Source organism: Berghia stephanieae, chromosome 10, assembly GCF_034508935.2.
Source record: "Berghia stephanieae isolate SIO BIC M18660-M18661 chromosome 10, UCSD_Bste_1.3, whole genome shotgun sequence".
Taxonomy (NCBI): Eukaryota; Metazoa; Mollusca; class Gastropoda; order Nudibranchia; family Aeolidiidae; genus Berghia; species Berghia stephanieae.
The window spans coordinates 3515684-3533513 of NC_088369.1; the positions used below are offsets into that span (position 1 = coordinate 3515684).

Sequence of the window (17830 nt, forward strand, 5' to 3'; positions counted from 1 at the left end):
GAAAAGGAGGAGAGGGGGAGCGTTGAGGAAATTTCCCGTTGTCCCATTTAAAGATCGTGTATCTTTTCGTGAACTTAAGGATTTCAGAACAAAAGAGTTACACATACTCCCAACACATCGTTCTCTATGAAGGACTAACGGGATGTGTCAGGGTGCGACAGGCAATATTAATATTTTTTCCGAATATTCAAGAAGTAGGAGGAGGAGGAGGAGGAGGAGGAGGAGGAGGACGGAGGCGAGAAGAAGAAGAAGAAGAAGAAGAAGAAGAAGAAGAAGAAGAAGAAGAAGAAGAAGAAGAAGAAGAAGAAGAATGAGGAGGAGAGGAGGGAGGAGGAGGAGGAGGAGGAGGAGGAGGAGGAGGAGGAGGAGGAGGAGAAGAGGGGGAGGGTTGAGGAAATTTCCAGTTGTCCCATTTAAAGATCGTGTATCTTTTCGTGAACTTAAGGATTTCAGAACAATAGAGTTACACATACTCCCGACACATCGTTCTCTATGAAGGACTAACGGGATGTGTCAGGGTGTGACCAACCCCCTCCGGGTATGATCTCTCCAACACTTGAAGTCTACGTCCATTGAAGTCTACTTGTGATATTTACAAAAATAAGGAACAGATTATAATGACCACCACAACAGTCGTGGTCAGAGTAGCAAAACTTGATGGTGACCGGAAGTGGACGCAATTATTTTGTAAAAAGGTGAAAAGTAGAAGCTGGGCTTTTTTTTTTTTTCTTAATGGATGAAGGGGTAGGTGTTTGTTGTTGACTGTTTATGTGTGATTTTTTTAAAGGGAGGTGTGCTCATTAGCAAATCAGGTGTTGGCAACGTATGTGTCAATGTCGTGTTAGTAGACATGAGGTTCACAGCTAATCGTGGCCATTAAAATGTAAGAGGTCAGAATACAACAATTATAAATATAATATTATTATTAGAAAACATTTGTGACCCCTCGTCAAAAACGGTATTAAACCGGGATGATTAAGATGCTGAAAATGGAATTTGTAGCCAGAAATATCATGCTTAAGTTGAGTTTTTGTGCTTTATAGAGGAGAAGGAATATCATATTTTACTGTACTAAATACCAACGCTTCATATTTTTGACCAGCTTAACCATAATTTGACTTTTTAGCATCTGGTCCATCCCGACACAATACCGTTTTGAGACGATGGGTCACATTTGTGGTCGAGTGGCTTGTAATTTGTAGGTCGAATGTTCGATATTTGACCAAAGGCTAAAAACGGTGAACCCAATGCTTTAAAATAAATTTTGGAGGTCCCAATAGCTCAGTTGATAGAGCACACGCTTCAGACTGTGTAAAAGTCAAAATATGATCAGATTTATAATGTTTTTTTCCTCCCTCTGGATACGCTTTTATGCTCGTCGGAGAAATATTTCATAAGGGCGTCCGCCATTGTTCCGATAGTTTAGAGCCAGTTACTAAGTTACCATGCGTCATTACGAGGGAAGTGACGACATGACTGTGGAAGTGTATTATGGGCTTGATTTAACAATGCTTATAACGGCCAATGTTTTACTTTGGTTTGAGTTGAGCGTATTTCCATTTCAACAGTGAGCCGGGTTAGCTGGGTTATCTGACCTATAAATAGACACGCGTTGGATTAAACGTAAATTGTAACTTTTTAGCTTTTTATGTGTTTCTTACCCACACACAACTTACGTAATAGAATTCTTCAGGGTTAGAGTAGATGTGTTAAATAACTTCATTTCCAAATAACCTGTAAACCTCAATCGGAGTACATACGCACTCTGACAAAACACGTATTTGAAATTTTGGCCAGAAAACTCATCCTTCAAATATCGATCGATTAAAATGATTCTCATCTTGGCAAAAAGCTGTCAAACCTGGGACTTCGCGAAGTCCCAGGTTTGACAGCTTTTTGCCAAGATGAGAATCATTTTAATCGATCGATATAATTTGAAGGATGAGTTTTCTGGCCAAAATTTTAACAAACGTGTTTATTCAGAATATGGCAATCACACTAAAAGCAGTATTTAATTTATGAAATATTATAAATCCCCTTAACTTTTATCCATGCTTCATAATTCATCACTTATGTAGTTAATATTTCTTTCTTTAATAAACTGATGCATTTGAATTCCTGTCGTCTGAAGAATTGAATAAATTGAATGTTAAAACTCTTACCATAAAACATCTAATCTAAAAACACATCAACAAAGACTAGAGCTTTTGTATAGCGCAATATCCACTAAACGTGCTCAAAGCGCTATACAAAGGGTCCCTGGCCAACAGCAACACGTAACACGTAGAACGAGACATGACGCCTGTAAGGCGATCTTACAGTTTTTTTTTTTTTGATCCGCTGTTTACGGCCAGGTTCTCATTTCTCAACTGAGTACGGTGAGAGAATGTGAGTAGAGAGCCTTTTCCAAAGACTCAAACTATGCGCCGTGCGAGGCTCGAACTCAGGACCTTCCGACCCAAAAGCGAGTGTCATACCACTAGAGAACATAGCCGCCCTATCTAATCGGCATTGTGTCAATTAGATGTGCGGTAATGTGGTCTAGTTGTAAAAAACTCGCCTTCGGATCGGAAGGTCCAGGGTTCGAGTCCCGCTCTGACCGGTGCATAGTTGAGTTCTTTTAAAAAAAGTTTCTTTACTTGCATTCTCTCACCTTACCCGGGTGTAAAATGAGTACCTGGCCGTTAACAGCCTTTGTCTTTGTCTTAAAATAAAAGTGATATCGCCTAACGTCTTGTCTCGTTCTAAATGTTACGTGTTGCTGTTGGCCTGGGGCCCTTTGTAAAGCGCTTTGAGCACGATTAGTGGCTATTGCTCTATATAAATATAAGATAGAGAAATGAAGAAGAGTGTATGTAATTTGTTTATAAAGTTGATATATCAATGTAAATGTATCAGGTTGCTCCGGTTGATGATCTAACGTCCTATCCAAAGGGAAGCAAGGAATTAATAGAGTAATCAATGAGTGTAAATATCCGATTCTAGCTTGGTCAACTCAGTGTTTCGCTTTCTACAGGTTGACGAGATGTTTCTGAGATCAAACCTGAGCATGAGATATTGTTGTAACACTATCATCACCAAGTAAGTTGATAAAATAAAAGGTATCTATTTGTGCGGCTATGTGGTCTTGTGGTATGACACTTGCTTCCGGATCTGAAGGTCCTAGGTTTGAGCCTCGCTCGGCGCATAGTTAGTTGAGTCCTTGGAAAGCTCTCTTTACTAACATTCTCTCACCGTACTCAGGTGTAAAACTGAGTACTGGCCGATAACTAACAGCGGTGTCTCCTAATTTTTTTTTTTTTTTTGTAATATCGGCTAACATCGTCATGTCTCGTTCTACATGTTACGTGTTACTGTTGGTCCGAGACCCTTTGTAAAGCGCTTTGAGAAGGTTTAGTGGATATTGCGCTGTATAAAAGCTCATTTCTTCTTAAAATGTCTAACATATTTCTTGTATTTTTAAAAACTGATTTTTTTTTTGGCGATCCCGATAGTTCAGCTGGTAGAGCACTCGCTTCACACGAAAAGGGACCAAGATCGATCCCAGGTGCAATCAGAGATTTTTTTCTGACTCCCCCCCCCCCTGTCCAGCCATCAGTGAATGGGTAGCTGAGTCTGTTAAATTTGGCGGAAAGTACTTTACGATAGAATAGGTGTCCTATCCAAAGAGTAGCAAGCAATTGCTTTTGTCTTTTTCACGCAATAGAAACCGGAATAAACTCTGGCTCCGTGAGCCTGACGGCTCCGTAGGACTGAAAAAAACGACATTAAACTCATTTCCGTCTCAATCCGGCATTTGTCGTATTGTGCGGCTGTGTGGTCTTGTGGTGACACTTTATTTTGGACCGGTGGGTCCTGGTTTCGAGCCTTACTCTTAGAGTCACAAAGTTGAGTTATTGTTAAATATTGATATATTGACCTTTTTTTATATAGCGTGATATCCACTAGACTTGCTCAAAGCGTTTTAATAAGGGTCCCTGGCCAACAGCAACACTTTCCATGTAGAACGGGACATGACGCATGTTAGGCGATATTACAATCACACTATAGAAACCGGGTTGAGCTCCGGCTCCATGGGCAGAACGGCTCTGAAGGACTGCTTTTTGTGGCTCAGCGGTACGGTCTTTTTGCTTCGTACCCGAAGTTATCAAGTTCGATGACCCGCCACTTACTGCGCGATGTGGCCTTGAGCAAGCTCAATTTGCGGCGCTGCATTGCGGCTGGCGCCTGGGTTATTCCAGTGGAATAGACCCTAGAGACAAATTTTTATCCTATGGGATGACTAAAGGGAATTTTATTTTTATTTTTATTATTATTTTTTTTCTGGTTGTTAAATTCATATTGTGTAGCTATGTTGTCTATTAGTATGACACTTGCTTTCGGATCGGAAGGTCCTGGGTTCGAGCCTCACTCGGCTCGGCGCATAGTTGAATCCTTGGAAAAGGATCTTTACTCACATTCTCTCACCGTCCTCAGGTGTAAAATGAGTACCTGGCCGTGAACAGCGTTGTCTCTGTCCGAAAAATTGTAATATCGCCTAGCAGGCATCAGTTATGTCTCGTCCTAAATGTTAAATGTTGCTGTTGGCCAGGGAACCCTTGTAACGCGCTTTGAGCACGTTTAGTGGATATTGCACTTTATAAAAAAGCTAAAAAAAAAAAAAAGAAAGATTGTAAAGCAATTTCCCCGCAACGGCCGTAGATCATTTCCTTGTCATTCATTAACTCCTCATTGTTTCAGCCGTGCTTTGTCAGACGTGAAATCCACAATTACCCTCCTCTCTGACCGCGGTCGTGCTACTAGTTCCGCCGACGTCACCGGAGCCCTGGAGAGCCTCATTGTTTTGACGGGTCGCCATAGCGACCAGGGGCCGGAAATGGCCGAATTATCTCCCTGTCTTAGCTGCATCTCGATTGAGTACGAGAGAGTCTCGAAAAGACCAAAGATACTGTTATATAATTTGAAAATAACTTGATCTTTTGAGTATTTTCCTACTTTTTTGTTGTTATTGAAATGCTGTTTGAAATATTATAAATAACAATGTGAAATTGTGAAAGGGGAAGGCCACGAGGAACATGGAGAAGAATTAAAGAAGCTGATATACAGAGAAATGGTAAGACCTGGAATGAGATAAAAAGAGTTAGCTCAGGATAGAGAAGGTTGGAAACTGTTTGTCTGTGGCCTATACCCTGACCCAGGGTGAAAAAGGCAATGATGATGATGATGAATGTGAAATTGAACGAAAACAGATAATATGGACATTTCGGGTTTCCCCTTTCTCAACAAAACAGAATGAATGAAACACTACGGATGAATGAAATAATTAATAGTATTATCTCATTCGTCTGTTGTGTTTCATTCATTCTGTTTTGTTGATAAAGGGGAAAACCCGAAGCGTCCATATATTATCTGCTTTCGTATATTAATTGAAGCTTACATTCAATTTCACATTGTGATTTATTTCTTCGAGCTTCGAGCATCAATATTTGCATTATGAAATTTTTATAATTTTGATATTTAATATAGGTAATTTTTAGAAGTAGCTTTATAAGGTTGTGTAGGAAAGTAAAAATTGGACTTAACATGTATGTGTGTGTATTTATGAATGGGTGTGGTGGATGGGTGGATGGATGGATTTATGGATTGAAAGATGGATGGATGGATAGATGGTTGGATAGAGGTATGGATGGATGGATGGGGATAAGGATGAATGGATGGATGGATGGACGAATGGATAGATCGATGGATGGGTGGATGGGGTGGAAGGATGGATGGATGGATGGATGGATAGATGGGTGGATGGGGTGGATGGATGGATGGAAGGATGGATGGATGGATGGATGGATGGATGGGGTGGATGGATGGATGGGGTGGAAGGATGGATGGATGGATGAATGGATGAATGGATGGATGAATGGATAGATGGATGGATGGATGGATGGATAGATGGATGGATGGATGGATGGGGTGGAAGGATGGATGGATGGATGAATAGATGGGGTGGATGGATGGACAGAGGTATGGATGGATGGAGTGATGGATGGATGGATGAATGAGTGGACGGATGGAAGGGTGGATGGATGGATATGGATGGATGGACGGATGGAAGGGTGGATGGATGGATATGGATGGATGGACGGATGGAAGGGTGGATGGATGGATATGGATGGATGGATGGATGAATGGATGAGTGGATGGATCATCATCAACATCATCATTGTTATTATTATTATTATTATTATTATTATTATTATTATTATTATTATTATTATTATTATTATTATTATTATTATTATTATTATTATTATTATTACTACTACTACTATTTAATTATTTTTATCATTATTGATATTATTGTTATCACACGAAAATTAATATATCGCTTTATCCGTTAAAATTGAAATATATGCACAGTTAATAAAATTTGAGATTCAAGATGAAGAAAAATGAAGGAAGTTATTTTTTCTATAAATCATCAAAATATTTAGATTACAGATAGTAACATAACAATAACACATGTGCGGCTATGAGGTCTAGTGGTAAGACACTCGCTTTCGGATAGAAAGGCCCTGGGTCCGATCCTCGCTCGGCGCATAGTTGAGTCCTTGGAGAAGCTCTTTACTTACATTCTCTCACCGTACTCAGGTGTAAAATGAGTACCTGGCCGTTAACAGCGTTGTCTCTGTCCAAAACAAATTGTAATATCGCCTAACAGGCGTCATGTACCGTCCTACCTGTTAAATATTGCTGTTGGCTAGGAACCGACCCCTTATAAATCGCTTTGACCATATTTAGTGGATATTGCGCTATATAAAAGCTCATTTAAAAAAAAAAGAAATATTATGGATAGTTATGTAGTGCATTTTTCCACTCAAATGATATGCACAATGCCCTCACAACGTTTTATTTATTCACTTAGCACACCGTATGGAACAAGATTTCCATTCCATACAGTACCAGTCACTTGTCAGGCGTCCTTTTTTATCTACACTCTTACATCTTCCGTCACTACCTGTAGCTATAATCGAGTCGAGTAGGGATGGGTTTATAAAGCTTTACTACCAGAGACACCTATGATGTCAAAATTGAGCATACAAAGAGATAATAATCTTGCTCAAAGTTAAAAAAAAGGAAAGTGCCTGAAACTGGGCTCGAGCCTTGGACCTTCCGAGTCACAGTCCAGTGCATTAACCACTCAGCGACGTCGCTTCCGGATTTCCTTTAGTTTAACACACAAAAATCAACAAAATCAACAGAAAAAAACAAACAAACAAACAAACAAACAAACAAAAAAACCAAAAACAAAACAAAGCAAAACGAGAAACAAAAACAAAGAAAACCAACAAAACAAAAATCAGAAGCAAGACAAAAAAGCAATATTATAATAGGGAACTAAAGTGGTGACTTTGTGGTTCTTAATAATGAATATGTTATACTATGGTAACTACAGTGATGAGACGCAGGCTACGCTGTGCGGGGCATATCTTACGCATAGACGCAGACCGCTTCCTGTGTCGAACTTTTATTGCCTACTTGAAGAGCTCGACAACTAGACCAGCAGGCACTCTACTGTATGGGCTGGATTCTATGCCCTTTGACGAAATTGTGACTCTAGCCAGGAACAGACGTGTTTGATCCCAATATGTGAATTCCCTGTGACCGTGACATTTTTATGCTGATGTAGCATAGCACCTTATAGGTGCCGTACTAATGTACAATGCAACTCATACATACAAGAGATGAAGTGAGTAGAAAAGTGCCAGAAGACAATAGAGAATATAATTTTTTTTCGCGGCGGTGGTGGGGTTTGAACCTGCGACCTTATTGGTACGACAACTCCGCCTGGCCGGTGAGAGCGTGACTCTACTGTATGAGCTATCCACGAATACAAAAATATTCGTTTCAAACTCAGGTCATTTCTAGAGCTCTCTCTCACCGACTTCTGGAGACCGCGGATTCGCCACACAACCATCGCGAAGATACCGGGCCAGCAGTGAAGCTTAATAGCCAATATTCTCAACACAAACATTTAACATAGAAACGATTGAGACATTGAGTATGCTCCGGTTTCTGGGGTGAATTTTTAATTCAGAAAAATGAGTGGAGCAGGCACTTATGTTGGTAACAACAAGAGATGAAGTGATGGATGGATGGGTGGATGGGGTGGATGGATGGATGGATGGATGGATGGATTGATGAATGGGACATATGTTATATAAACGTGGCATAAACTATTGCAGTAGCAGGCTGTATTGGTAAATTGTTAGGATTACGGGACATAAAACACCGAGGATGAACATCAGATCTTTATTGACGACCAGCATAATATGTGACCCACCATATCAAAGCGGTATTATGTCGGGATCCATTCGGTAAGGGAAATTCAATTCATAGCCACAAATATCCAACTTGGGTTTAATTTCTGTACGTTATGCTGGAGTATAAAGACTATTTCTTGCATTGCAAAAACTTCTAAGCTCCAATTTCTCATCATTCTATCTCCAAATTCACTTTTTGGGGTCTGAATCATCCCGACATAATACCGTTTTGAGACGGAGGGTCACATATTAATATTTAGACTAGAAAATAAAATAGCGTCACTATGAAAACGGCGAAGGACCACGGAGAAAGAATGAAAGGAAGCAGGCCTGTCCTGGAATACAGCCACCGCAAAAGCAGCCGATCGCAAAAAATAGAGATGTCTGGTGGATACCCTATGTGCCTCAAGGCCCAAAGAGGATTAAGTAAGTAAGTACTCTGAAACCAGAAGATGAATTACTCAAAGTATGTATCAAGTCCCCCGGATGAAAGAGTAGTTTAACACTTCCGATGAAATAGGAACCAGTTTTTTGACATAACACTTTTCTTCCCTGTTGAACATCTTCAAGAAAGGTCTAGATGAAGAGAGATTTTGAGATATTGAGGATTATTTCCCACAAAAATCTCTCATTCGGTCTATTATTTTATTAAATTTAAACTACAAATTCACACAAATCAAGGGAAAGTTTTGTGCCAGTTGATGCTAAAATTAAAGTTTACATTTCAATTTATCGCATGGATGGAAATCTCAAAAAGTAGAAAAGTCGACTAAACGAGTTTTAGAAAACAAGCCTTCAATTGGATTCAATAGTATGATGTCACGTCGCCCAGCAACGGCGAGCAGCGTGGTTCTAAACAAAAAAAAATTGGTACTTTTTATTCTTCATGCAGGCTAGAACATTTCATATGTCATGTGATCAGAATGTATAAAAGTCAAAGCATGATCATATTTATAATGTTTTTCTCCTCTAGATACACTTTTGTGCTCGTCGGAGAAATATTTCATAAGGGCGTCCGCCATTGTTCCGATAGTTTAGAGCCAGTTACTAAGTTACCATACGTCATTACGAGGGAAGTGACGTCATGACTGTTAAGGCGTATTAGTGTGACCAATCTTTGTTTTGGTTTGTCTCGATTTGATATTTATTTCAAGAAAAATAACATTCGTTGACATGACATTTTGTCTTCATTTCAATCCACTTTATGTTTTATTATAATATTATATAACATTCATTAACTATTAACTATGGCAGCTCTATAATAATGATAACAATTGTGATATCATATTGATGACGCAAACAATAATATAAGCGAAAAAACTAATGATGATGAGAGTAAATATAATAATGATGATAATGATAATGATAATAATAATAATAATAATAATAATAATAATAATAATAATAATAATAATAATAATAATAATAATAATAATAATAATAATAATAATAATAATAATAATAATAATAATAATAATAATAATGATAATTATAATAATAATGATGATGATGATAATAATGATGAAAATAATAATTATGATGATGATGATGATGATGATGCTGATGATGATGATGATGATGATGATGATGATGATGATGATGATGATGATGAGTTGATTTATAATTCCAATAATTAAATAACAATTGTTATAATCATAACAACCGTGTTTTCAATGATAACAACAATAACAATGACATAAGTAATCATACAAAGAGTTATTATAATAACAACAACACAACAACAATAATGATGATGATGATGATGATGATGATGATGATGATGATGATGATGATGATGATGATGATAATGATGATGATGATGAATCATTAGCACATAATGATGCTGAAGATGATGATGATGATGATGATGATGATGATGATGATGATGATGATGATGATGATGATGATGATGAAAATGATGATGATAATAATGATAGTAATGATGATGATGATTCGATGGTGAAAATAATAAGAATAACAATAATAATAATAATAAACAAAATCAATAATTCAAAACACTTCAACGAGTTTTTGACATGACATGGAGAGGACGTTTCTAACAATAGTTTGCCGTCATTGTCCAAATGTCATTCTCTTCATTAATCAGTGTCACTGCTATCTTTGTCTACTTCATCATCGCTGAATCCACTCAAATCCTCGTCGTCGCTCTCATTCTCCTCTCTGACTTTACATGCCAAACATCTGAAACAAAAAAAAAGTTCTTTTAACTCTTTCCTTACCAGCTATTTTTAGAATTCCCTCGAAAATGTTTCCTAATCAAAAAAAAAAAAAAAGTAACAAGTGCATTCTATAGATAGTTCATTCAGGTCTTTGTTATTGTTTTTTGCCATCCGCGTTTATGAGTAATGCTCACTCAACTGTATTAACCCGGCTATAAACGTTCATGGATACACACAGTTTTGTGTGCGGTCCGTTATACTTCCGGATGGCAATGTTATGAGCTTCTTAGCCAAGCGCATACTATCTATACAGAATGTTTTTCAGCAATATGAGCTCTACAACACAGTGTTTAGTATTTATAGCTGTAATCAAAGAATTTCTTTAAATTTTGTGATGTACAAGAGAAATCAGAATGAGAAAATTGTCGGTTGTTTCGTAACGAATGAGAATGAGAGGATTTTCCTATGGGTGGTAAGGAAAGGGTTAAATTATGTAGTAGGAGTAGTTGTGGTGGTAGGAGTAGTGGTTGTAGTACTAATAGTAAAATAAATAAATAAATAAAACGAGCTTTTATATAGCGCAATATCCACTTAACGTGCTCAAAGCGCTTTACAAGGGGTCCCTGGCCAACAGCAACACTTAACATTTAGGACGGGACATAACGCCTGTTAGGCGATATTACAATTTTTAGGACAGAGACAACGCTGTCATCACCTGAGTACGGTGAGAGAATGTGAGTAAAGAGCCTTTTCCAAGACTCAACTATGCGTCGAGTAATGGTTGTTGTGATAGTAATAATAATAATAATAATAATAATAATAATAATAATAATAATAATAATAATAATAATAATAATAATAATAATAATAATAATAATAATAATAATAATAATAATAATAATAATAATAATAATAATAATAAAGTAAGTAAATAAGTGAGTGAGTGAGTGAGTTAGTGAGAAAGTAAGTTTCTTACTTTCTCTTGATGTCCCTCCAGCAGTCTTTACAGTAGGAAATCCCACAGCCGTTGGTGGGACAGTGATAGAAATCCTTATCCTGGTTATCCTCACAAATGATGCACGTCTTCTTGGTCTTCTTGATGTACCGTAGACAACCACACAGACGCGGGAATGCGTTCTTTGGAGGAAATGATGCATTTACTATCAATTTGAATGGTACTTCATTGCCTTTTTTCACCCTGGGTCAGGGTATAGGCCACAAACAGTTTCCATCCTTCTCTATCCTGAGCTAACTTTTTTTTTTTATCTCATTCCAGGTCTTACCACTTCATTGTATATCAGATTCTTTAATTCTTCTCCATGGTGATAATCCATAAGGGGCAGCGTGTCTCAGCAGTACGGTCTTTGCTTCGCACCCAAAAGGTACCGAGTTCGATCACCCGCCGCTGCGCTGTGTGGCCTTTGAGCAGGCCCACCTCGTGATAGCTCAATTTGCGGCGCTGCACTGCGGTTGACGCCTGTGTTCTTCCATCTATCTCTTGGAATAGACCCAGGAGACACATTTCCCGCATGGGGTGAATAAAGAGAATTTTATTTTTTATTTTTAAAATGTTTTTATATAAATTTCACAATCGTGCGTTTTGGCTTCTTTTTATAATTTATTACTAATTGACTAATCTCTTGTTGAAGTCAAGCCACACTTTTTCGAGAGGTACTCATCTTACACCTGAGTACGGTGAGAGAATGTGAGTAAAGAGCGCTTTTTTTAACGGCTCGACTATGCTCAAAACACACACACACACACACGACACACACATACACCCACCCACACACACACACACTCACACACACACTCACACACACACTCACGCACACACACTCACACACACACACTCACACACACACACTCACACACAAACACTCACACACACATACACCCACACACACACATACACACACACACACTCACACACACACTCACACACATACACCCACACACACACACACATACACACATATACACACACACAAACACACACACACCACACACACACAAACACACACACACCACACACACACATACCACACACACACACCACACACACACACACCACAAACACACACACCACACACACACACCACACACACACACACACCACACACACACACCACACACACACACCACACACACACACCACACACACAAACACACACACACACCACACACACACACACCACAACCACACACACACACACCAACACACACACCACACACACAACACAACACACACACACACACCACACACACACACACCACACACACACACACACACAACACACACACCACACACACACCACACACACACACACACCACACACACACACACACCACACCACAACACACACACACACACACACACACCACACACACACCACACACACACACACACACACACACACACACACCACACACACACACACAACACACACACACCACACACACACACACACACCCCACCACACACACCACCACACACCACACACACACACACACACCACACACACACACACGCACACAAACACACACATTTACAAATTTTTGCCTATATCATTATGACAATCTAATATAAATATATATGTATTTTGTGTTTACTTGTAAAAGGCCAAGGGCCGAAACGTCGTTTGTTTTGTATGTTGTTAATTCATAAGTCAGATTTCCTCCCTTTATCTTTATCTCCATTTTATTGACTCATTTAGGCACCTCTATTTATTAGTTTTACAAGCATGACGTCATAGTCACAACACAAAGGGAACAAGGAGTTAATGTTGATTAAGTTGCTTCATGCATCGCGCATTGGACTGCATCGTTGCTAATGGCCGTAGACAATGGCTACTCTGCTCTACAGCGACAAAATCCCGTATCTTCGAAATTGGGTCAAACAGACATTTTTACATCACTGTGATCAGAATGACACCCTGCATCTACTCACAAAACATTAAAAGTCAATTCTTAAAAATAAAAAGTTAAAAAAATTTTAATACCGTATGTTGCCAATTCTATCAGCTGATGCAGCGACAAAACCCAGTATGTCCTGTTATACGGGATTCTGTCGTTGTATTGCCTTAATACAATGACAAAACCCAGTATAATTATAATTATAATTGAGCTTTTTATAGCGCAATATCCACTAAATGTACTCAAAGCGCTTTACAAGGGATCCCTGGTCAACAGCAACATTTAACATGTAGGTCGGGACACGACGCCTGTTAGGCGATATTACAATTTTTCGGATAAAGACAACGCTGTTAACGGCCAGGTACTCATTTTACACCTGAGTACAGTGAGAGAATGTGAGTAAAGAGTCTTTTCCAAGGACTCAACTATGCGCCGAGTGCGAGGCTCGAACCCAGGACCTTCCGATCCGAAAGCAAGTGTCATACCACTAGACCACATCGCCACACAATGACAAAACTCAGTATAATGGAGTGATACTGGGTTCTGTCGTTGTATTGCCTCGATACAATGACAAAACCCCGTATGTCATGTTATACTGGGTTCTGTCGTTGTATTGCCTCGATACAATGACAAAACTCAGTATAATGGAGTAATACGGGTTTTTGTCGTCGTACGACAGTACTATTATTAATGTCATTAGAAAACGTTGTACTATTGTGTATAAGACAAGTAATTAATTAGAAGCCTGGTAACAAAAGGGTGTCTTTGATATGCATCTTAATGAGAGCAGCAGCTTCTTATGGTTCACACTATTATGTTATGACGATCGACCCAATCAGCAAAGTCCGGTCCGCATTCGTGCACCGTCGCGAACCCGCCTGGTAGCATCGTCACAACACACCTTTCGACTAGATACTCTGCCGTTTCGGGTTCTTGCCCACAGCGTGGATATATTGGACAGGAAGTTAGACCCCACTGATGTAACGCACCGGCCGTTAGGCAGCTCCTCGACCGAAGCCGATTCGCAGCTACCCAGTGTCTCCTCTTACTGGTATCAAAGCCTGGCAACTTCTCACCAAGCTTAGAGGAGTGTAGGTCCCCGCCCCCACGAGGGATTGAATTCGTCCAAACCGACTTCCATCTCGTATGTGCAGCTCTGTCCGTAGTCAGGGGTTCTGCGTAAAAGGGTTGCCGGGACTTATTTCGGCTCGAAACGGGGGCACCGTTCATTATGCGCATGAGAGGGGTATCCCCATTCCCTCTCTCTTTGATCTTACTCAGCCAGTTTCCCGTAATGGTCTCCCTCCGGACATCGGGGGGCTGGATCGCTGCCATTATCGGGCCCCATTCTCTAGGGGTTGTTGCTAGCGTTCCCGACACTATGTGCATCGACTTGCGAAGTTTTACATCCACCTTCTCAACGTTTCTGCTTCTACCCCACACTGGAGCGCAATACTCCGCGGTGGAATAGCATAGTGCCAGGGCGGATGTTCTCAAGAGCGCTTGGCTAGCGCCCCAAGTCGATCCCGCTAGCTTCCTCAGAAGACTGTTGCGTTTCTCTATCTTTCGAGCAACCCCTTCGAGATGAACCCGATAGGTAAGGCTGAGATCCAACGTCACCCCTAAATATTTTGGACGCGGCTCATATGGGAGTGGCTGGTCCCCGACTAGGACATTCAGTTTACGGGTGTGCCAATAAGTGGAATGCAGTGGCCACGGTTTTTGAAGTGTTCTTCTTCAGGTACCACTTGTCAAAGTAGGATTTGAGTCTGGTGACGTCCTCGCTGAGTACGCTCGCGAGACGGGTCCACACTTTACTCTGAGTAACGAGTGCCCAGTCGTCTGCGTATCCCAACCTCAGGGAGGAAGTGTTCGGCATATCGCTAATGTAAACGTTAAACAACATTGGCGCAAGTACCGACCCCTGATGGACCCCATTCTTCAATTTCCTTACTTTGCTCGTGACGTCTCCCAGCGCGACGTGGAATTGCCTTTCCCCTAAGATCGAAGAGAACAACTTCAAGGTCTTTTTGCACCTTATGATTTTTGCAAGTTTGAGCTTTAACCCATCGCACCAGACCGTATCGTACGCCGCTGATAGGTCTATAAACACAGCACCTGTTTGCTGTTTTCTCTCGAACCCGTGCTCAATATGCTCTGTAAGGGCAATGACCTGCTCCGTGGTGCACCTCCCTTCCCTGAAGCCTGCCTGCTCAGGTGGCAGGGCAGCGTCTAGGACGGGCCCCCATCGGTTTAATAGAACACTCTCCAACAATTTGTAAAGACAGCTCAGCAGCGATATGGGTCTGTAACTGTCTGCCTCCTTCGCCGGCTTCCCTGGCTTCAGGATGGCAACTATCTTCGCGTGCTTCCACACTTGTGGAAGCTTTCCTTTTGCAAGGATGTAAGACATTGCCTCTGCTAGCCAGGCCCGTGCCCTGGGGCCCAGATGCGTCACCATATCGGGATATACACCATCTATCCCTGCTGCATTGCCGTTCTTCACTTCGCTAATGGCTGCACCCACTTCTCGGGGACTGAACGGGGCCGTCCAGTTCGACTCCTCCGCAGGTAGCGAGTCCAAAATCGTACGGTACGCCTTGCGGACACCGCGCTCAAAAGCCTGATTACGGACCCGCTTACTACGGTTCTTAATGTTCTTGGCAATTGTGTCTGCCTCGCATTCCGGTGCAGCCTTCGCGAAATTCCGATCTGGGTCCAATTTCTTTATCAAACGCCAAGCGTGGCGGCTGGAGTGTGTAAAGTTGAGACTTTCCACGGTCTCCTGCCATCGTTGCTTCCTTCCCTCTGCCAGAGACTGAAGTAGTCTATCGGCTGCGTCCTGGGACTGGGTCTGCTGGTACTCTCGGTACAGCTCTTCCGACTCTGCTGTCCAGCAAGGGGTGTAGAATTTCCGTTTGCCCCGTGGAATAGAGCGTTGAGCGCTCTTAACCAGTAGCCTACTAAATCTGGTTATATTCTTGGACTTGGGAGGAATGGTAGGGCAGACCTGCTCGATATAGGAACTGAATTCCTCCCAGTCAGCCTTCCTGAAATTCCATCTGCAAAGTGGGAAAGACTGCACCCTCGGTATTGTCACCCCAGCTGTGACAAGAACCGGCCTGTGCTCGCTATGCGGAAAGTCCCCGAGGACTGTCCGCTTCACCTGCAGCGGTTCACCGTTCGCGCCTTTCGTTACGAGGGTGAGGTCTGGAGTATACTCCTTCTTATGGCGGGTCCCCCGGAAGGTACCCTTGGCTGTAGGATCGTACACTAGGTGTAGATCATTACAGTCCATCCATGAGCGGAGTTGTCTTCCTGCCTCGTTGCAGTCTCGGTAGCCCCATTCGTGATGGTGGCTATTAAAGTCTCCCAGACAGATGGAAGGATGGCTGACCACCGGTACCGGTGGTGTAGTCCAAGTCGCTCTAGGTGGTTTGTAAATATTATGCAAACACAGTCCACCTACTTCCACGGAAATTCGGTTCACCCCTTTGCTGTCCGTTACGCTCTCAATGACCCTTACCTTCGATGTCTCTTTAGCGTAAACGCTAACCCCTCCTTTGAGCCTCGAAGTGTCCTCGCGTTGGACCCGTATAGCCTGGGATCTGGAATCGGGAAGATTGCGCGCCTGAATAAAGGTGGTTCTCCTGTAACAGGAGGATATCTACGCAGTGAACGGCCAATAGCTTTGATAAAAGCTCATTTTTTGCCATACTCTGGCTCTCGACGTTCAGGGACAATATGTGCGTCAGTTCGCCATCCCCGCCGTCGCATTTTCCGATCGGCAGGCCGCGAATCGATTGATGCATGGGACGTTTGCTTTTTTCTCGGAAGTGCCGAAGACCCTGGCGACACGAACGCGGTATTATTTGGCTAGGCGGCAGACCGCTTCGCCATTGACGGGACTGATTGGGACTCGACATAAGGGTAATAGTGTGGCGCCCGGGATAGGGCTGTTATTCGGGCACCGTTTTTGGATCAAATTTAGTCACACACCGGGGCGAGCAGCTCATGTGGCTCGTTGGCTCGATACCCGGGATGGTCTCGTGACGGTCGACCGGGATTTACACCTTTGCCCTCCCGTGTGCCTCAAGCCCCCTCACCACTGCAAGGTAAAGATTCACGAGGGGGTAATGAGAGCAGAATAGCAGTAGCAGTATTATATATTATAATTGGATTCAATAGTCTGATGTCACGTCGCCCAGCAACTGCGAGCGACTTGGTTCTAAACAAAATCAAAACAGGATCAGATTTATAATGTTTTTTTTCTCCTCTGGATACACTTTTATGCCCATGGGAGAAATATTTCATAAGGGCGTCCGTCATTGTTCCGATAGTTTAGAACCGGTTACTAAGTTACTAAGCGTCATTACGAGGAAAGCGACTGTTGAATCCTATTATAATAATTGCAGG

General features: G+C 41.5%; 1 protein-coding gene across 1 annotated transcript in view; it reads right to left on the reverse strand.

Annotated features, from left to right (window-relative positions):
- Positions 1 to 10417: 10417 nt before the first annotated feature.
- LOC144955981 (protein sneaky-like) overlaps positions 10418 to 17830 on the reverse strand; it is an 89190-nt gene continuing 81777 nt past the window's right edge. The window contains exons 13-14 of the mRNA XM_078886244.1: positions 11475 to 11635; positions 10418 to 10520 (exon numbers count right to left, since the gene is read on the reverse strand). Of these exons, the coding sequence (XP_078742370.1) occupies positions 10418 to 10520; positions 11475 to 11635 (264 nt within the window). The remainder of the gene's footprint in view (positions 10521 to 11474; positions 11636 to 17830) is intronic.